The sequence below is a fragment of the Vitis vinifera genome, chromosome 15, assembly GCF_030704535.1.
Source record: "Vitis vinifera cultivar Pinot Noir 40024 chromosome 15, ASM3070453v1".
Classification (NCBI taxonomy): Eukaryota; Viridiplantae; Streptophyta; class Magnoliopsida; order Vitales; family Vitaceae; genus Vitis; species Vitis vinifera.
Genome location: NC_081819.1, coordinates 23,198,382 through 23,219,876, shown reverse-complemented (window position 1 = coordinate 23,219,876; position 21,495 = coordinate 23,198,382). Strand labels below are relative to the sequence as shown.

General features: G+C 35.0%; 2 protein-coding genes across 3 annotated transcripts; both read left to right on the top strand.

Moving 5' to 3' along the window:
* The first annotated feature begins 79 nt into the window (after positions 1-79).
* On the top strand, positions 80-5,499 carry LOC100261950 (pre-mRNA cleavage factor Im 25 kDa subunit 2). Its single transcript, XM_002269712.5, has 7 exons — positions 80-293; positions 2,210-2,255; positions 3,329-3,422; positions 3,507-3,580; positions 3,910-3,996; positions 4,091-4,201; positions 4,946-5,499. The coding sequence occupies exons 1-7, from the start codon at positions 175-177 to the stop codon at positions 5,015-5,017; spliced, it is 603 nt and encodes a 200-aa protein (XP_002269748.1). The 5' UTR covers positions 80-174; the 3' UTR covers positions 5,018-5,499.
* A 6,858-nt stretch (positions 5,500-12,357) lies between these two features.
* Positions 12,358-21,271, top strand: LOC100256854 (acetyl-coenzyme A carboxylase carboxyl transferase subunit alpha, chloroplastic). 2 transcript variants are annotated; one of them, XM_002269798.4, is made up of 11 exons: positions 12,358-12,545; positions 14,168-14,617; positions 15,442-15,516; positions 16,049-16,162; positions 16,260-16,420; positions 16,823-16,937; positions 17,034-17,188; positions 18,518-18,569; positions 18,649-18,717; positions 19,429-19,506; positions 19,975-21,271. In XM_002269798.4, exons 2-11 carry the CDS (start codon positions 14,234-14,236, stop codon positions 20,968-20,970), a joined length of 2,199 nt encoding a protein of 732 aa, XP_002269834.1. In that variant the 5' UTR covers positions 12,358-12,545; positions 14,168-14,233; the 3' UTR covers positions 20,971-21,271. The 2 variants fall into 2 exon arrangements, with proteins under 2 accessions (XP_002269834.1, XP_019081248.1); XM_019225703.2 differs by having other exon boundaries at positions 12,382-12,976.
* Positions 21,272-21,495: the final 224 nt, after the last annotated feature.

The following is a 21,495-nucleotide window of genomic DNA, read 5'->3' as shown; positions in this document are numbered from 1 at the left end:
AATTATTTCACCATCCATCCATCCATCCATCCATCCATTCCCAAAATAAATAAATAATGAAGGGTAAAAATGTATTTTCATTGGCGCAATACATATTTCTTGTCCGAAGGAGAAAACGACGGTGGCTGCCAATCGGAATCAGACTCTACAGAAGAAGTAGAAGCAAGGAGAGAGATGGTGACTTCGCCGGTGGTGAACACATACCCATTGTCGAGCTACACCTTCGGTACCAAGGAGCCGAAGATGGAAAAGGATACATCCGTGGCCGATCGTCTTGCTCGCATGAAAGTGAAGTGAGTTTTTTCCTACCCTAAAACCTCTGCCTGTTTGATTCGCGACAAAATTTCGAGAAAAATTGTTTCTTTATGATTTTTTTTGTTGTAGTTTTGATGAGATTGCAAAAACCCTTTTCCCAGTCGAGGGCATTAGGCTGATGCGGCAATCTGCGAAAATTCAGAGTACGACGAACTTTTAGCGTACCGCGAAGTTTTAGCGTATCGTTTCTAGTAAACTGAAAAAGATTAAGATAATTTCACCAGCAACTGACAGAGAATCATTTAGGATTTTGATTTCAAAGGTCAACTTCGTGAGGCTTTCTTCTGTTATACAAACAAGGAGTTGATTTTCCATGTTTGGTTGCCCAGAAAATGCCGGTTAATATTGAGTTTTTAAATATTTTTGTTGTTGTTGTGATGATTAGATTACTAAAATCATTTTTTCAGCTGAGCCTATAAGACTGATGCTACTATGTGCCCAATTTTAGCTGATTCTTTTTCGTGAACTGAAAAACATTCTAGTTTTTTATTGTTATTTTAAAATTTTTATATTTTTTTCTCAGCAGGGTTTCTCAGTATTGTTATTTCAAATGTCAAATTCTGGAATGTTTCAGTTGGGTTCCCTTGTAATGCCACGATTTTTTTTTTTTTTTTGGAAAATAATTTTTTTGGTTTAGTGCTGATTATATTACAAAATCCCTTTCCTCAGTTGAGCCCAGGCCCCAGCCCGATCAACTGTCTAAAACATTAGCTGAATTTAGGCTTTAGCCCACCATTTTGGGTTGAACTAGTAAGATTCATTATTTTTCTACTGTTTTCTCGGGAACCAAATAGAGGGTATCAAGAGTTTTTACTTTAAATGTCAAATCCATGAGGGTCTATTCATTTCTACAGAAAATGGTTAATCCCCCTTTTGGTTCTCTGGAAATGCTGGAAAAGTTGGTATAATTTCATGATCAGAGAACCCTTTACCCATCTGATTCTATTTGCCTGATATTAGTTGATTTGGCCTATAATTTTTGGTAAACTGAAATGTCCTCACTGAACACTGGGCATTCAAAATCTGGTTTGAAATGTCAAATTGAATAAGGTTTATTCTATTGTATAAAAGAAGGTAGCCTGATTCCCAAGGAAATGCTGGAAAAATTGATGTTGGTAATGATTTTTTTATTTTATTTATTTGTGATGGTGCTGAGAAAACAAAAACCTTTTTCCCTGTTGGGTCTATTTGCCTGATACAACTTTCTGCCATCCTGTGTGTTTAGTTGATCATTTTTGGTCAACCAAATAAGATTCCATTTTTTTTCATTTTAATTTTAACCAAACAAAAAGTTAAAAAATTTTTAATTTCAAATGTCAAGTTCAATAAACAAAATGAGAAAAAAGGGGGCTATTGATTCGAAGTTGGTACCAAATGGTTAGTCAATAGCATAGCTCTTCTTTCTCTGGTCTCCTTTCAAAGGAAAGGCCCTAGCATTCCTAATCAGCCCCACCAACCCTCCTTTGCACAAAATAGGGATTGAGGGAGAAGCTGTTAGAACCTGTAGTTTATTTTTATTCTAAAAAAAAAAAGGAGTTGTTCTCCTATTTGCTTCTTGAGAGAATGCTGGAAATTGTCAAGAAATCAGTTTGAATTACTTTATTTTGGTTATAGCCATGAGAAAACAAACTTTCCAATCAATAGAGATTAAATGTTGTTAGCTTATCATGCCTACATCCACAGATAGGAGAGAATTAATTTAAGTCATAGAAAAATTACAACAGAAGAAAGAAAAAACAGATACAACTCCCAAGGTCTTGCTCTATGAGAGCAAAATGAACAAGAAGAGAATTATGATTTTGTTGGTCTATACACAAAAGTTCTAAATCTTTTCACTACATGTCTATTGTTTGGTATTATCTCATCTTGCTATCATTTTATTTTTGATTCATAGTTACATGAAAGAAGGCATGAGGACTAGTGTTGAAGCAATCCTGCTGGTAAGTGTTACCATCTTGACCTTAAATCCTGCTTTATTTTAAATTTGTTGGGTTGAATATCTCCCATCATATATCTTATTCTATTAATATACTTGTATGAAGCTATGTTGCAATAATACGATTTGAAAAATATGCCCAATGTATTAAAAGGTGATGGATGAGACTTGATTTTTTTTTCATTTAAATTGAAATAGGCAATTCAAATCAAATGCTTTTAACGATTTTAACATTATTTATGGTTCACAGGGGATGGGCTAAGAACAACCATACACATAAATCCCTAGTCCTGATGAGGGTGGGAAGTAGACCTTGTAGAATCAGTGAACCTAACTGGAAGAGGGTGGGGAGTAGACCTTGTGGAATCAGTGAACCTAACTGGAAACTTCATGTTATAGTTGCTATTCTAGAAGAAGTTTGTCAAGGATAAAACTGAAAGAAGAGTTTCAATAACATGAAGGTTAGGTCCATGTCATTTCAAAATGACAGAGAAGGGTCCATGTTTGTTTTAGAATTTCCAGGCCAGGTCCTTATAATTTACTGTTTTGTTATCTGTGAAAGAATGACAGAGAAGTGTCACCACTCTCATTATCCTTACCTCCTCCATCACCAAATCCTTGTCATAAAATAAGCTAATATTCCTGATACAGTGGTCCTCAGCCACCTACACTGCCTCAGTTACAGAGTCTGCCAACCTGTCATTAACTCCTCCCCTGTCCTTGTAATGTCCATTGGTGAATAATTTCTATTAGTTCTCTTCCAAAAGCCAATGTAATGTGACACTTCATTTGCTCCTAAAACCGTGTTCAGGATGCTTCTAGTTGTTTTTTCCTTTTAGCTTTTTCTTATTTTGTTGAGTTCTTGGTAGCTTTGTGTACTATTTCCCCTGTAGAACATAATGTGATCAGCTCAAATGAATCTGATTGCTTGTTACTGAGCTCATTCCTTGTCCCCAAGCGCAATACTTCTCACCAAGAACATGTTTTCTAACTGTGATATCATGTGAACAAACTTCACGGTGTCATTATAGAAATTTTTATTTGTTCATTTACTTAGTGATTAGCTTCAACTTGCAGGTGCAAGAGCATAACCATCCACACATTCTGCTTCTGCAAATTGGAAACACATTTTGCAAGCTCCCTGGTGGCCGTTTGAAGCCTGGAGAAAATGGTGCAATTTTAGATCCATTGCTCCGACTTCTATGTATGTGTATCCATGTGTGTATGTCTTATTTTTTCCTCAAAATTTTTGCAGAAATTGAAGGTTTGAAAAGGAAACTGTCAAGCAAACTAGCTGCTAATTCGCTTGCACTTCAACCTGATTGGCAGGTTTGTTCCATCAGAACTTTTAATATTTGAATGCTCATATCAGAGGTAGGGCTAGCCCCTACTCTCTGCACGAACATGTGGAATAAGAAATGTTAACTGGAAGTGTTGAAGATCAAAAAAATAATCCAATCATTTTCCAGTCGATTCCTTGTTTGTTACCTTCCGATCACATTCTGGCTGTTTCTGGGACATTCTGAATTTCTTTTTCGTTGGTCTTTGTCAATAAAGAATGTTATTATTTCCTTAAAAATAATGCTGGCCCTCTTTGTATTACAATATCATTTTGCCGTGGAAATTCATGTCTAATTACTAGTTGGATTTTGTTGCAGATTGGAGAGTGTGTGGCTATTTGGTGGAGGCCAAATTTTGAGACTATAATGTACCCATACTGCCCTCCCCATATCACGAAACCCAAGGTAGAGTATAATTCCTCTTTAAAATGACATGGCTATAGTTTTTGCGGCAAGTTCTTCTGAACTTTCCTGAACTGAAAATGCTTTTATGATCCAGGAGTGTAAGAAGCTTTTCATTGTCCATTTATCTGAACGAGAGTATTTTGCTGTACCGAAAAATTTGAAACTGCTAGCTGTTCCCCTGTTTGAGCTATATGATAATGTTCAGGTATGGAGATATTGAACATTTTGTTCCTTCATTTTGTGTCAGAACTAGACCTGTCTCCCTGGGTTGGAACTTCAAATGCTGGCTGTAGCTTTAAGAATTTGACCAAGACATGTTCTTCAAAGGGCTAAAAAGAATAACGCATAATTGGTTTTAAAATGCCATGAAGGATAAACTGATCAGATGTGTTAGCTTTGAACATGTGTTGCCACCAATGAAAATATCAGTTTTGATGGAACAAATATTGATATTTTGATTTTATGGAAATATTAATATAAGTGAAAAGTTTTTGTAAAAAAAAAAATAAAATTCACAAAAATTGAGAAAAAAATGTGGAAATTTTGAATGAAACTTTAGCAAATGATAAAACAGGTAATAATATACATATTAAACTAGATTCTTAAAGAAAATAACACGAGTATGATATAATAATATTAGACAACAAAAAAATATTAACTAATATCAGTATCATAGAATAGAGTTTATATATTCAGATACAAGTATTTTGATTCCTTTCCACATTGTATCAGGAATAAAAAATTGTTTAGATTTCATTTTTTGTTATATTTGAAAGTCTATATGACATTTATGGGAATTGATAATCAAACATCGGTGAAACCATACCCTATTTTTCAACATCAGTACCTCTAAATTATGGATATTTGTATGGAAACATCAGAAACATCATGGATATTTTCATCCTTGTGTGTCCCTCAGGGTTTAACATGGTTTGTTACCTGGTTGCAGAGGTACGGGCCGGTTATTTCAACAATCCCACAGCAGCTGTCCAGGTTTCAGTTCAACATGATGACAGTATAAAAGTATAAAAGCATATTGATAACAACATTCCATCCATCAGAAACTCAATTTAGTGGTTAGTTAATATCTCCTAGGTAATAGATAGACTTGTGACTAAAGCAAATTCAGTTTAGGTTTTATGGTCTGCTTTGTTGTCCTGTTGTTGGGTCTATGTTGTATGGTTTAATTCATGTGTCTTCTGGGACGCTTCTGGGTGGTGCCTTGTGGCTTGGGTTCCCCATGAGTGTTTGGGTGGAAACTGCGGCAGCCCAGCTGGTGATGCCCCCATTGTGCTTTGTTAGCAAAACCAGAGAAACTGAGTTGAGACTAATCGGAGATTACTTGAACATGGGTTGCCTGTTTCAGTGTTGAGTTTTTTTTTTTTTTTTTCACTGGGATTCTCCTAGCTGGACAATTTTTTGGAGGACAGCCCAGGTTGTATTGCAGGGATTTTGTTGCTCACTTGTTGTTTGCCAGACTTTACATGAAAAATGGATTGTATATATCACTAGACTTGTTAACTGGAAAAATGTATTAACGGGAAGGGTTCTTCCTGTTTTTCCTGTTCCCAGATCTCAGCTCATAAGCAGCTGAGGAGTAGAAAGAATAATTGCAGAATGTTGGGAAGATGGTGACTTCAACTATGGCATTACAAAATAGCAGGTATACTTGATTCTGTGATCATCAGGTGGGTGGGAAACGTATTTTCTTGGAGATAACTTTCCATCTGTGAATAGTGTGAATGCTGGCATAGGAGGCTTATTTCTTCACTATAATTCATCTTCTCAGTGGAGGCTTGGATTTTGTGCATGTTTACTTGATTTCCATATGGTGAAATCAATACGAGTGATTCTCTTTCATTTCATTCATATCTGGTGTTTACATAAATTTGAAATCAAAAGAGCCGGTGGGTTCGGTTTCTTTGATAATATTTTCGAAAATGATTTTCAGAAAATAGTCTTTGAAAATATCCATGACTTAGGACCCTCACCCATTTACGATCTACTTGGAAAACATCCTCCAAAATAGTTTTCAAAATATAGTTTTGGGTTCTTAAACATATTCTCAATTGTTTCAGAAATGAAATTCTATTTAAAAAAAAAATCAAATATAAAACTGTTTTTTTTTTTCTCTTATGATTTTTTTTAGAATGTAATTCATATTTACATTTGTTTTAAAAAATATTCTAAACAAGTTATTAAAAACACTTGAAAACACTCTAATATTGTTATAATTGAATTTATGAATGTCACCACATTAATGTTAATTAAGTATTATTTATGACTTTCATTAATACTTATTAATGGAAACCATTAATGTTATTTATGAGTTTCATTAATACTTATTAATGGAAATCATTAATGTTATTTATGAGTTTCATTAATATTCATTAATGAGGATATTAATGGAAGCCATTTGGAAAGCCTATAAAAGGGCTTCCCATCTCCTGTAATATACATCCCGAAAAAAAAAAGAAATTCTCTTCCTTTCATTCTCTCTCCTTCTTTCTTTCATTCTCTCAACTCTCTTATCTGATTTCTTCTTCCCTATTATATATCAAAATAAGATATATTTCATCTCTACTACTTTGATTTGCATTGTATTTGTCCTTATTTTACAACACGTTATCAGCACGAATTGCTCTAAAGATAATTCTCGTATATTAAACTTGAAGTTATTTATATAGAATAAAATTTTACATATTTATATTATTGTTGATTTGTTTTGTTACATATTTTTAAAAGTTATAAACAAATTATTTGATTTTGTTTATAATAAAAGTTATACCAATGCTATCAAGTTATTATAATTGATTCTAATAATATTGTTTTGTCATATATTTGAAATTATTTGACAATGTCGAATCTCACAAAACTCAAATTTGTGGCACTGGACATTTCGAGAAAGAACTCTCTATCTTGGATCATTGATGTTGAAATACATCTTGATACAATAATCATGGAGCTATGATTAAAGAAGGAAATCAAGCATCCCTGTAGGATCGCATAAAAACACTGATTTTCCTTCGTCATCATCTCCATAAAGGTTTTTCAAAAAAAAAAAGTTTTTGATGAAAAATCACTAGTCCCATCCAACTAGATTTGAATCATTCCCTGAAGTAAATGCAATATCGTCCCAAACTCGTGGACGTGGTTGTGGTCGTGGAAGAAATCCCCGATACCATGGTTCTTATAATAATAATTCTCAGAAAATGGAAGCCTCATTGCACCACCAGAAGTGGAACAATACAAAATGGAACAATACTGAGGCAAAACAAGAAAATAGGAAGCGTTTACTAAATAAACCTCCTAAGAACTATAAGAATAATTGTTATAGATGTGGTATGAAGGGGCATTGGTCACGTACCTGTCGTACGCCCAAACATTTGGTCGACCTTTACCAAGCATCAATAAAAGCAAAAGGAAAAGAGATAGAGATGAACTTTACCGATGGTGATGGATTGGACCTAACCTACTATGACATTGATTTCTTTGGAGGTCCTAATGAAAAAACAGACCATTTGATAAATGATGAGAAAATTAACATTGATTGATGTTACTTTATATATGAAATAATATATTATTATGTCTTATATTTACATTTAATTTTCTTTTGTTATTTACATTATGCCTTGTTTTTTTAGTTATATCTAAAATTCATGTGTTATTTGGTCTCAAGATGAATGAGAATGATGTATGTCTCGCAGACTGTGCAACCACGCACACAATTCTTCGAGATAAAAGATATTTTTTCGAATTGACCTTAATAAAAGCTAATGTAAGTACTATATCTGGTACTACAAACTTAGTTGAAGGCTTTAGAAGAGCAAACATAACATTGCCAAATAGAACTAGATTCCATATAAATGACGCTTTATATTCTAGCAAATCCAGAAGAAATTTGCTCATTTTTAAAGATATCCGCAGAAATAGATATCATATTGAAACTATGAATGAAGAAAATGTAGAATATTTTTACATTACTTCCATTATATCTGGCCAGAAGCTTATAATGGAAAAACTCTCAGCTTTCTCCTTTGGGTTGTATCATACAACTATAAAGCCTATTGAATCATAAATTGTCGTGAACCAGAAGTTCAACGACCCAAAAGTTTTTGTCCTTTGGCATGATAGGCTAGGTCACCCAGGGTCTTCAATGATGTATCGAATAATCGAATACTCACATGGGCATCCACTAAAGAACTAGAAGATTCTGTTGCCCAATGGATACTCATGTGCTGCTTGCTCACAAGGTAAATTGATAATCAGACCATCTTTTACTAAAGTCATATCTAAGTCACCAGTCTTTTTAGAAAGAATACATGGGGACATATGTGGGCCTATCCATCCACCATGTGGACCATTCCATTATTTTATGATCTTAATAGATGCTTCTACTAGGTGGTCACATGTTTGTCTCATTTCTATACGTAATGTTGCCTTTGCTAGATTCCTTGCACAAATAATCAGATTACGAGCACAATTTCCAGATTATCTAATTAAGACAATATGTCTTGATAATGCTGGCGAATTTACTTCTCAAACATTCATTGACTATAGCATGTCAGTAGGGATAAATATTGAGCATCCTGTTGCTCATACTCATACCCAAAGTGGTTTAGCAGAATCCTTCATCAAATGTCTCCAATTAATAGCTCGACCATTACTAATGAAAACCAAATTACCTACTTCCGCCTGGGGACATGCTATTATGCATGCTGCAGCTTTAGTCCGTATTCGACCTACAACTTACCATGAATACTCCCTTTCACAACTTGTGCTTGGAAAACAACCAAATATTTCTCACTTACGAATCTTTGGTTATGTAGTATATGTACCAATTGCACCTACACAATGCACTAAAATGGGTCCCCAACGAAGACTTAGGATTTATGTAGGTTTTGATTCTCCATCTATCATAAGATATCTTGAACCTTTGACAGGCGATGTTTTTACAGTCCGCTTTACGAATTGTCATTTTAATGAGAGAGTTTTCCTGTCATTAGGGGGAGAAAAGTCGATTCCTGAAGAACGAAGAGAAATTAGTTGGAAGACATCTACTATAACCCATCTTGATCCTCATACAAATCAATGTGAACTAGAAGTTCAAAGGATCATTCATTTGCAAAATCTTGCAAATCAATTACCAGATGCATTCATTGATACAAAGAAAGTGACAAAGTCACATATCCTAGCTGCAAATACTCCAACACGGATTGATGTCCTTGTAGGACAGTTAACAAATGAATCTAAGATACGCCTGAAGTGTGGTAGACCTGTCGGCTCAAATGATGTAACTCCCCGGAAGAGGAGAACCCAAGAAAAACTTGGCACTCTAGAAGAAACCATCAAAATGACTGATCAATTTAAAATTGATAAATCTATAGCCTTATAAAAGGCACAAATAATGCAGAAAGCCCCTGAAGAGGCACATATTGAACAGCTCCCGAAGAGGCACATATTAAACAAGAAGCCCCTGAAAAGGCACAAGTACCTGAAAATTGTGAGATCTCAGTAAGTTATGTACACACGAGAGAAAAATGGGATTGAAATAATATTGTTATTAACAATATTTTTGCTTTCCAAGTGGCCTATGAAGTCATAAGAAATGATGAAGATCCCGAATCACGAAATGTGGAAGAATGTCGACATAGAAATGATTGGCCAAAATGGAAAGAAGCTATACAGGCAGAATTAAACTCACTAACAAAACGAGAAGTTTTTGGACCTATAGTCTAAACACCTGAAGATGTAAAGCCTATTGGGTACAAATGGGTATTTGTATAAAAATGCAATAAGAATAATGAGATCATAAGATATAAAGCGCGATTAGAAGCACAAGGTTTCTCGTAGAGACTTGGTATTGACTACGAGGAAACATATTCTCCCGTCATGGATGCAATCACATTTCGTTTCTTAATTAGTTTGGTAGTCTTAGAAGGACTGGATATGCATTTCATGGATGATTACAACATATTTATACGGATCCATAGATAATGATATATACATGAAAATCTCTGAAGGATTTAAATTGCCTGGAGCAAATAGTACAAAGTCTCGTAGCATGTACTCAATCAAGTTACAACGATCCTTATATGGATTAAAGCAATCTGGACGCATGTGGTACAATCGCCTTAGCGAATACTTGCTAAAAGAAGGGTATGTGAATAATCCCATATGCCCATGCATCTTCATTAAGAAATTAGAAACCGGATTTGCAATTATTGCAGTGTATGTTGTATGTTGATGACTTAAATCTTGTTGGAACTCTTGAAGAGCTCACAACAACAACAAATTACTTGAAAAAGGAATTTGAGATGAAAGATCTTGGAAAAACAAAATTTTGTCTTAGCCTACAGATCGAGCATTTTCCAGATGGATTTTTAGTACATCAATCAACATACATTAAGAAAGTTTTGAAGCGTTTTTATATGGATAAAGCACATCCTTTAAGTTCTCCAATGGTTGTCCGATCACTTGATGTGAAAAAATGACCCATTTCGTTCTTGCAAAAAATATGAAGAGTTACTTGGTCCTGAAGTACCATATCTTAGTGCTATTGGTGCACTTATGTATCTTGCCAATTGTACACGTCCAGACATTGCTTTTTATGTCAATTTATTAGCAAGATACAATTCCACTCCAACTCGAAGACATTGGAATGGTATCAAACATATATTGCGTTATCTTCGTGGAACTACTGATATGAGTTTATTTTACTTAAGAGAATCAAAGCAATAATTGCTTGGATATGCAGATGCAAGATATCTTTTAGATCCATATAAAGGTAGGTCATAAACAAGGTATGTGTTGCAATGATATTGCTATTTCATTGGAGATCTGTTAAACAAACAATGATGACCACATCATTAAATCATTCAGAAATACTGGCAATTCATGAAGCAAGTCACGAATGTATATGGCTAAGATCTATGATCCAACATATTCGGGAATCATGTGGATTCTCCTCTATCAAAGGCGACCTGACAATATTATCTGAAGATAATACTGCATGCATTGCACAAATAACATGAGGTTATATTAAAGGAGATAGAACTAAACACATTTCACCAAAATTCTTTTGTACACATGAACTCCAGAAGAGTGGTGAAATTGATGTGCAACAAATACGCTCAAGTGATAATCTAGCAGATTTATTTACAAAATCGTTGCCAACCTCAACATTCAAGAAGTTAATACACAAGATTGGAATGCGTCAACTCAAGGATATCGACATGAGGGGGAGTATGCTTATAAAATGGTGTTAGTATGCTGTACTATTTTTTTCTTCGTCCAGGTTTTGTCATACTGGGTTTTACTGGCAAGGTTTTTAATGAAGCAGTCCTAATATACCAAGAAAATAATATTGTACTCTTTTTCCTTCACTAGGTTTTTCTTATAGGGTTTTTTACTAGCAAGGTTTTAATGAGACATATTCCTTCAATGTGATGGACATTCAAGAGGGAGTGTTATAACTGAAGTAATGAATGCCACCGCATTAATGTTAATTAAGTATTATTTATGACTTCCATTAATACTTATTAATGGAAATTATTAATGTTATTTATGAGTTTCATTAATATTCATTAATGATGATATTAATGGAAGCCATTTGGAAAGCCTATAAAATGGCTTCCCATCTCCTGTAATATACATCCCGAGAAAAAAAAAGAAATTATCTTCCTCTCATTCTCTCTCCCTCTTTCTTTCATTCTCTCAACTCTCTTATCTGATTTCTTCTTCCCTATTATATATCAAAGTAAGATAAATTTCAGCTTTATTACTTTGATTTACATTGTATTTGTCCTTATTTTACAACAAATATTAATTTTTTTTATAAAAAATGAGGCATATTAAAAATAAATTCTCAAAGAATAATTTTTTTTCCTTAAAAATTTATTAAAAGTGTTTTATAAGTAAGAAAAATTACTTTTTCTGTACAAGAGAAAACTATTTTCCGGAAAGACTGTGTTCCAAACAGGTCCTAAGTATTCATTATTCCTTATTTTATGTACATGAGCACATGTCACGTGAGAATCTCACTGAATCCTTCGTCATATCCCACTGAAAACACTAGGATAAGACCTGATTCCTCTTCTACCTGTTTCCAAACACCCATCCTTATGGATAGAGAAGCTTGTAGCCTGTTAGCACAGTCACTACACTCAAGACTCAATCCACCACGTGTACTGTGGGCCCTACTGGACCCTTTTATTCTGGTCGGAGTTATCTTCTTATGTGACCAATCAGCCTCACTTCAGGATCACCACTCTCAATTGGGTCAATTCCACTCTCATCCTCCACCGCGTGCCTTACATTCTCCAATCACAACCGTCCGCCCCACTTACTTTAACATAAGCCTCCCTGTTACTCGGACGTGCATGAGAAATAAGAAAAACTAAAACAGCTGTTTTTGTTTTTTGAAAACACTTTTTCTGCTGCAGCGAAATCTCAGCCGTTGGTTCTTTAAGCCTACTTCTCGCTTGTTTTATTTGCTCATTTTCAGACGATCTCTCACTTCTGAAGCTCAGAAATACCCTAATTCCGAGGTATTGTTCTCCTTTTTCAGCTTCTATACCCGTCTGGTTGGTTGCAGAGAAAGTTGAGGAAAAGAGAATTTTGAACCTTGTGCTTCATGTTGCTTTGAATTTTTTACTCATCAATGCATTTTCTTTTCTTTTTCGCGCATTTTCTTTGTAAAGAAAGGTGCTTTGCTTAGTTTTTTGTATTTCTGATCGCAACATTGTACAGCGAGGGTTGTTGATTTTTGCTTTCAGATGTTCAAAATTTCCGATTTTTCGTTCAAGAAAAGCGTATCTTATTCTTCGCCTTTTTCCGTTTCTTTACCCTCTGTGGCGGAGAAAGTAGAGGAAAAGTGAAGGAAAAGAGAATTATGAACATTGGGCTTCATGTCGTTTTGAATTGTTTCAGTCATTGGCGGATTTTCTTTTCTTTTCGCGCATTCTCCTAGCAAACAAAGGTGCTTTACTTAGTTTTTAATATTTCTGATCCCAACATTGACAGCGAGGGTTGTTGAATTTTTTCCTTCTGACGTTAAAGATTTTGAATTTTCTTTCAAGAAAAGCTTACCTGCCTTTCTAAAATTGAATTCAGTAGACTATGGTCGTTGATATAGTGAAAATGTTCTTTTAAGCTTATGTTCTGCAGTAAGTTTGTGACTGATGAATTATTGGTGATTAATGTTTATGATAAGAACTTGAATAGGTTATTCAGGAAGTTTGAGTCCATTGGTGTTGTTATGAGATTATTATGTTAAAAGTTTCACTTCACTGGAAAATTATCTGATTTGAAATGCTTTTGTTTAGCTCTTTACCCGGGAATGCTGGTTTAATTACTCTTTTATTTGGCTTATGCAATTCTGAGGGGATAATTGGGCATCCCTTGGGAATTGATTTGTACACTCTGTTTCATATAAAATTTTGTACGCAAATCCATTATCATGAATGGGGCTATTTCAGAAATTTTCAACTATCCTTTCTGTGACATTAAGGTTTTCTGACAGAGGTCTTTCAATAAAGCATGGAAGTGATTTTATACCATTGATTGTGGTGATAGCTTCACTTTGTGTAATGGCTCCATCTTTTCATTGTGTTTTATCTTCAAATGCTGCTTTTATTGATTTTTTAAGACTGTCTTATGAAGTTTGCTTTATTTTCTTTTTGACAAGTTGACAAACAAATAGATTGTTAAAAATCGAATTCTTCGGGTTTTGGCAAATAAGTTATATATTTTTTTCCTTTTCTTTTTTAAATTTAATTTTATCTGCTAAGAGAATATTTGACTTTAATGATCAGTTCAGCCAATACTTAGATACATGAACTGAGCTGCCTAATTTGTCAAGTAATGCAGTTCTTTCTTTAAGTTTACAAGTTTGGTCGTCCTCCTCTGTCGTATAATGGCAAATTGTTATATGGAATTTGAATTCAGGGATTTGAATAGGGGTCTGTTGCATACCAAATTCACTGTTTAAGAAGACTTTATAAATTGAATTTGGATTATGGGAACACCAGTGGATGGTTTTTCGAAATTCAGATCTCAAATCCAAGGCTAGTGTGTAAACACATTAGTGGTGTTGATTTAAGCCTGTATATGAAATTTGGAATCTGTTTACAGCTTTCTCTAAAGTGTTTCTTGGTGGGTATGAATGCAGGGATGCAGCACTTGAATCATTGACTTGTGGAATTTTGAGTTTCTATGTAGTGGTTTGATCACAAAAATGACTACGCTGTCCTTAATAAGTAGAAACTGTGGAAGTCAAGGAGGAAACAGTGATCGGGCCATTGAATCTGGATTGGAAACACGTATTCACAAAGACTTTTTTGCTGGTGGTTTGCTTATAGGTTCAGTCAGGAGGCTAAATGGAGTATGGTTGAAGAATTTGGGGAGCCCTAGGATTGAAAGTAGGAACAGGTTTCACGTCGTTGCAAAAATTCGAAAAGGGAAGAAGCATGATTACCCCTGGCCTGATGATATTGATCCAAATCTCTCTAGTGGACACTTAAGTTACCTGTCTTACTTCAAGCCTCTGAAAGAGAAGCCTAAACCAGTGACACTTGCTTTTGAGAAACCACTGGTCGATCTTGAGAAAAAGATTGTTGAGGTGTGCTGCTTTTGATATTACTGATCATCATTTATTACATCATACCTGGTGATAACAGCTACAGTTTAGAAATACATTTGACAATGCTTCATGATCTTGAAGAAGCCATGTAACAATATAAGTACAACTATAGACTTGTGTTGCACAGCCTTAAATTATAATATGTATGTATCTTTCAAGTTTCAACCTCAAGGTTTCTAATGATTTATTTTATGTTGAAGTTCTCAAAATGCCTTAAAAATTTTGTTCTTAGATGAAGTTGGGAAGTAGCAATATCAAATTCTAGTCACTGAGAGAGTCTGAGCTTTTGCGAGAGGAAAAAGAAAAAATGAAAAGACTAAAACCACTGAAAGCTTAAAAACCTTAAGGAAAGGAAGAGAGAGCCTAAAAATAATTATTATCAATCTAGATTGCCAAAAAGGGAGGAAAGAAAAGAAAGATTTAAGAAATTTTCGATAAATGATAAAATATTTGAAGCATGCTCTTACTATAAACAGTCGATGCAACATCTGGATATTTTAAGTTATATTTCATATACCATTCATGCAGTAATAATGCTGTACATATTAAGATATGCCATCTTGGATGCAATGCTATACATATTAAGCATTTAGTGTTGAGGAATCATAAGATAGAACATGATAATCATTTTACTCATCTGATAATATTAACATAACTTGAAATGTGGCTGCAGCTGATTGTCCATTTGTTGCTGTTGTATGACACTTCTTATTTCCCTTGAAATGATGATTGCCATTAAATGATTTGGTGTTGAACTTCCATTGTAAGGTTTTCTGTTGCTCAGTCTAGCATTTTTCTGACAGGTGCGTAGAATGGCTGATGAAACTGGTCTGGATTTTAGTGATCAAATTAGTTCTCTGGAAAGCAAGTATCAGCAGGTATTTCTGAAAGGTGTCATCTTTTATTTTTTTCTTGGTTTTAGAAAGCTTGAATGATCTATAGATTACTTGGTACTTGAGTCCGTTGATGTATCAGCTGGCTTAGCAATCAAAGTCCTCATTCTTCTTTCATAATACCATAAATATATTGGTACTTTAATTACAAGAAAAAAAATACTAATCTAAGACATTTGTTTGAAAATGTTTTTTCGGGCACCTCTTAAACCTTTGAATTCCTTTAAAAAATCATCCATACTAACATTGTAGTGGCCATAGATCCACTAAAACAAAAAAATCTAAAGGGTGGTTTTGGGTAAATACAGAACTGTTGCATGCTCCTGATGAAACCCATATGCCATTAGAATTTCATTGATTCTGCCAACTATACACTTTTGAGGCTATAAACGTGTTTACTGGGCTTGTATCTATTGTTAAGACTCCTCCCATGCAACAACACCTGTTTTTCTTTGTCATCAATATAAATTATAATAATGTTCATGTATTCAGACTCTATAACTCTCTTAATGTCCAGGCTCTGAAGGATTTATATGCACACTTGACACCCATTCAACGCCTGACTATTGCTCGACATCCCAACAGACCGACAGTTCTTGATCATATATTAAATATCACGGACAAGGACAAGGTATTTACCTTTTTCTGCATCATTTGTCCTTTTTTTTTTTTTAATTAGTAACTCCTATATGAAGTACAATTTCTTACATGCTTTTTGTATCTTAAAGTGGGTGGAACTCCATGGAGATCGTGCAGGCTATGATGATCCAGCCATCGTGACTGGTATTGGGAGTATAGATGGTAAAAGCTTCATGTTCATAGGCCATCAGAAAGGACGAAATACAAAGGAGAACATTGAACGCAACTTTGCAATGCCAACTCCTCATGGGTAAGTTTCAAGGATCTCCAAATGGGGATCTAGAATATTTAGGTTATGAATGTGGGTTAGGTTTCATCAATTTTAACTGCAATTTTATTCAAATGTGAGTTTAAAATTTAATATGATAATCAGGGCTGCTCCTACTTTTGAATTTCTTTGAAATGTTTTATGCCAAGTTGGCCTTTTTATTTTCTAGGTTTGAGGATTTGTACTCTGTGTTGCCTAGTGCTTTACATGGTACTTAAAAGTGCAGCATTAATTCATGTATAAGGGATTCAACCATAAAGTTTAATTAATTAATTTGTTAAAAAATTTCTGAAAATAATTATGGTCTTTTGGCATTATGTATGTATTTATTTTAAAAGGAATAACCATGTTAATGGAAAGGATCAATTTTAATACACCATACAGATATCGGAAAGCTCTGCGGATGATGAAATACGCTGATCATCATGGGTTTCCCATTATAACATTTATTGACACACCGGGGGCTTTTGCTGATCTCAAATCTGAGGAACTTGGTCAGGTGTATATTCAAGTTCTTTCTTTATCTTGCAGCTTATGGCATCTTAAAGACACCTTGGTCTTGCATTAACATGTTGGTCTGTTTTAATGTATGCAGGGGGAAGCAATAGCCCAAAACCTCAGGACTATGTTTAGCCTGAAGGTTCCAATTATATCAGTTGTGACTGGTGAAGGTGGTTCAGGTGGAGCTCTTGCCATTGGCTGTGCCAATAAACTATTTATGCTAGAGAATTCTGCCTTCTACGTTGCAAGGTGATTTCTGGTCCTCTCTAAGCATACTCTTTTTTTTTTTTTAGCGACTGGTTAAAAAAATCATATTGTTACAAAAAATGAAAATAAAAGGTTTTTCTACTTTGCCAATCTCATAACAGAATTAAGCAATTAGTTCCCCTTTCTTGGCGAGGCTTTGTCTATCCCATAACAGAATTGAGTAATTGGTTCCCCTTTATGGGGAGGCTTATGAAACAGCTTATAGAGATTATGTTAAAATGCCATGAAATGATCATTTGGTGAAAAATTTCTGCTTATAAACCAAATAGGAGTTGAAGCCACTGGTTTCCTTTGCTTCAGAGATTTCTACTCAAGGTTGGGCTATAGGATTAGGCACAACCAGGCTTGGACTATGACTTGCCTTTCCACTTATGGCAACTTAGAATACAGGACTGGTAGGATAAAAATATTCCAGTAGAGAGATATGGGATTTACATGGATGAAGACACTATGCACAAGCAGATTAGCCCCTTGTACAACTAAAACTTCCATTCTTTATTGGCATAAATTATAAAAAGGTTTTGTGGATTGATAAACTCATTCTAAGGAATGATATCATCAGGCCAATTTTTAAGGAGTAGGTAACATATAAAGGAACCATATTACATCTTCAATTGCCGAGTTGAGAAGTACATCTTCACCCACATGTGTGGCCTGTTAACTTCCATGTCAACTCTGATGTGGTTTACTTCTCTTTTATCACTGGAAAATAAATTTTCAAGATCAAATGTTTAATTTATTATCAATGCTTCCCAACATCTGGATTGGCATTTGAAAGCTTAAAACAATTTGATCATATATCTTGTGTCTAGGCATTAATTATGTAATCTCTCATGCCATGTTTCTACTTCATAATTATGCAATCAGATAGACTAGTGTTTCTTCTTCTTCTTTTTTTTTTCTAATTACCAAAGGGTCTTGTCCTCTGTATGTTTAATTGGATCAATGAGCAAACTTTCACTCTATTCTCTTTAATGGGGTCTAGTAGAAGAACATGCACACATTTCAGTTGTATGAAATTAGAATCGGTCATAATCTTATTCTAGACAGTCTTTAGTATTTCACAATTTCATTTCTTTTGATTTACAGTTTCAATAGGATATTAAATTAGGCTGGAAACTTTACAAGTATTTTTTTTTTTTCTAGGTCAATTCAAATTTTGTTCACAAAATTGAAAGGAATATATGAGTTCCTTATTCTCAAACATTCATCTTTCTCATTGGTCTTAGACTCTTGCTTTGTTGCTTTTGCTTGTGAAATTTAGGCCATGATTTTTGTCAAATTGTTTCTCATTGCTTTTCCTGTGATCAGTCCTGAGGCATGTGCTGCAATATTGTGGAAGTCTGCCCAAGCAGCTCCTAAGGTACTAGATTGATAAAATAGTTAGGATTTTGGGGTGTGATTTATCTTCATTAATAAAATTTAGTTGTAAACTTGTACAGGCGGCTGAAAAACTGAGGATAACAGCACAAGAACATTACAGGCTCAGAATTGCAGATGGTGTTATTCCCGTAAGCACTTAGGTCAATTGTCATGTTTCCCGTTTTCCTGTAACTCAGTTGCTCATAAGTCTTTAAAGTGATTATTGGAGTTCTTCAACAGTTTGGGTTAGAAAGGCTGTTAAAAGATTTCAAATTGGTTTCTTTTTCATCCTCAGCAACCATAATGCAGCTGTGATATTCTTAAGCCTTTCTGTCTAGTGTAGATGTAGTCATCTCTAAAACTTCAGAAAGGATGTCTGTTATTTGATTCTTGGTTGACTACATGTTCATTTGTCATATTATAAGTGAGTTCCTATCCGAATAAGTAATTGGGATGTATTAACATCCCACCCGAGAAAAAAAAATTTGCCTGGCCAAATGCAGTAATGAAGGAAATATTTACCTCACTAAGGCAGTTTAGGCAGGCGCTTTCATCTCTTTTATTGCAAGATCCATATTTTTGTTATTGGGGCCATGTTTGACAATTTGTCTGTTTGTTGCATACTTATGAATAACTGGGACAAATCAAATTTTTGCCAAGGGAGGAGCAAATGAAAATCCTAATTCTTTGCTTGTTTCAGAATTTAACCTAGTGGTTGTCCACACGTTCGTTTTTACCATTTCTTTTGTTCATTGAGCTATGATAAGAGGTAAATTCTGCTGGGTGTGTATGAGCACAGATGTTTTTCGTTCTTTTGAACTTTCAGTTTGGGTAGATTGATATGTTGTCTTTACTTGTAGGAACCTCTTGGTGGTGCACATGCTGATCCTGTCTGGACATCTCAACAGATCAAGCTTGCCATCACCCAGGCCATGGAGGTAGGCAATTTCTCCAACTGAATAACAGTATAACTAATTTTCCTTTGCTGAAAGCTGCGGGAACTACAAACTCAAACACGTGCACACCGTAAGCACATACAAGAAATTGAGTGATGACCTAAAGCCAAATCCTTAACCAACTTGGAGCCAAGCATGCCATAATCTCCTATTGGGCCTACAGCATGTGAAAGTGAAGCCTGTGTGGTCCAACTGTATTATACTAAAATCATGTGATTGATTGGATCAATTTAATTCAGGAACAACTCTTGAAAGTTCATCATATATTAACTCAATTTGGTAAATCTGCTTGTGAGTCACTAAATGATATTCTACAGAAGAAAAAGCTTGAAAATGATCTTTCTGCAGCTCTATTTTCCTATTTCAGCCTCTGTGCTTTAATCTGTTTTGGCTCCTGCTTGATTATTTACCATTTAGTTATTACTAATAGCGATACTAAAATGAAACCAGGAGTTGGGAAAGATGGATACAGAAGAGTTGATCCGTCACCGAATGCTCAAATACCGGCCAATTGGAGGTTTCCAAGAAGGCATCCCAGTGGACCCAGAAAGGAAAAGAAACATGAAGTTATCCGACTTGAATGCTGCAGAGGCTGGTGATATAGAGTCGGAGCTTGAGGAGCTAAAGAAGAAAATTCTAGAGGCAGAGGGACCATCTGAGCCAATTACAAGTCAAACAATTAAGAAACTTGAGGAAGATGTAGATCAGGAGATTACTAATGCATTCATCTCCATGGGATTGCAGGAGAAGCTTGAATCACTTCAGTTGGAGTTATCTAAAACTCCTGATGACCCTAACAATCAAACTCTCAACTGGGCATTGAAGGAGAAGGTGGATAGGATAATGCAAGAATTTGATCATAATTTGGCACGGCCTGGTGCCTATCTTGGGTTAAAGCAAAAGCTGGAAATGCTAAACATGGCGCACAGGCTCATTGAGCACAAAGAAAAAGCCGAGAAACTAAAAGCAGAGATTAATCAGAAAGTTCCTGCAGAGGTAAAAGCAAAGATGGAAGTTTTAAAGGAAGCACAGCAGAAGTTATCAAAAGGAGATCCATTTGACAAGGATTTAGTAGAGGAAGTAGAAAAGGCCAAAAATGAGCTGAAAGAGGTGCTGAAGTCGGCCAACTTGGAGATCATCGGCATGACCAAGAGAAATGTTCCCCCTCCACCTCCAGATTTGGCAGAAAACATTGCGAAGGTGAATGAGGAGATTGGTAAGGAAATTGAAAGAGCCATAAATGTAACTGGTCTTAATGGGAAAATTGAAGAGTTGAAAGCAGAGGTAGCAAAAGGGTCCAGTTCAGAAACAGTAGAAAAATTGAAAGCAGAGATCCAGGAGCAAATCACTGCTGTTATGGATGTAACCACCTTAAAAGAGAAGTTTGAGAATCTAAACGTTGACTTGGCCTCACATGCAGGAACAGCTGATAATGGCAGGCTCTGAGATTTAAAGCTTGCTTACGAGGCAGGGAGAGTAATAAGGTACAAACCATATACAATATTGCCGTTGAACAACTGTATGGTGATCTGTAGTGTTTTATTGTTTTTTCCCCATTTACAACCGTGTTCTGTATTTTAATACACGCATTTTTGGTAGTTTATGGTTTTTTTTTTTGCATGATGGGGTAAATGAAATGAGATTTTGGTATGCTGTAAGGTTGTAATAATGGAGGGAGTCTCATGAATTGAACTTTTTGATTGAATCTTAAGAGGCCTGGTTAGCTTGTTTAGCTATTGGGAAATAATCATCTTCTTCTGGTGTTTAGGGTCTGCCTGGGAAAGTCTTCAAAAAGTAGGTTTTGAGAATGGATCAAACATTAACAATACCATTTTTGTTTTATTCTCTGTAAAAGCGCTGGACATGTATATATAATGGAAAAGTTGCTGAAGTATCCTTCCTATTTTCATTTGTTTTATTGAATGCTCTACAAAAAAAACCCTAAAACATGTTAAAATTATTCTATAGAGT

Excerpts from the sequence above, each read along its gene's own strand:
- LOC100256854 (XM_002269798.4), top strand. The coding sequence starts at position 14,234 with ATGACTACGCTGTCCTTAATAAGTAGAAACTGTGGAAGTCAAGGAGGA. Across the intron at positions 16,938-17,033 it reads AATCTGAGGAACTTGGTCAG|GGGGAAGCAATAGCCCAAAA; the intron begins GTGTATATTCAA and ends TAATGTATGCAG. Across the intron at positions 19,507-19,974 it reads CCATCACCCAGGCCATGGAG|GAGTTGGGAAAGATGGATAC; the intron begins GTAGGCAATTTC and ends AAATGAAACCAG.
- LOC100261950 (XM_002269712.5), top strand. The coding sequence starts at position 175 with ATGGTGACTTCGCCGGTGGTGAACACATACCCATTGTCGAGCTACACC. Across the intron at positions 294-2,209 it reads CTTGCTCGCATGAAAGTGAA|TTACATGAAAGAAGGCATGA; the intron begins GTGAGTTTTTTC and ends TTTGATTCATAG. Across the intron at positions 3,997-4,090 it reads CCCATATCACGAAACCCAAG|GAGTGTAAGAAGCTTTTCAT; the intron begins GTAGAGTATAAT and ends TTTATGATCCAG.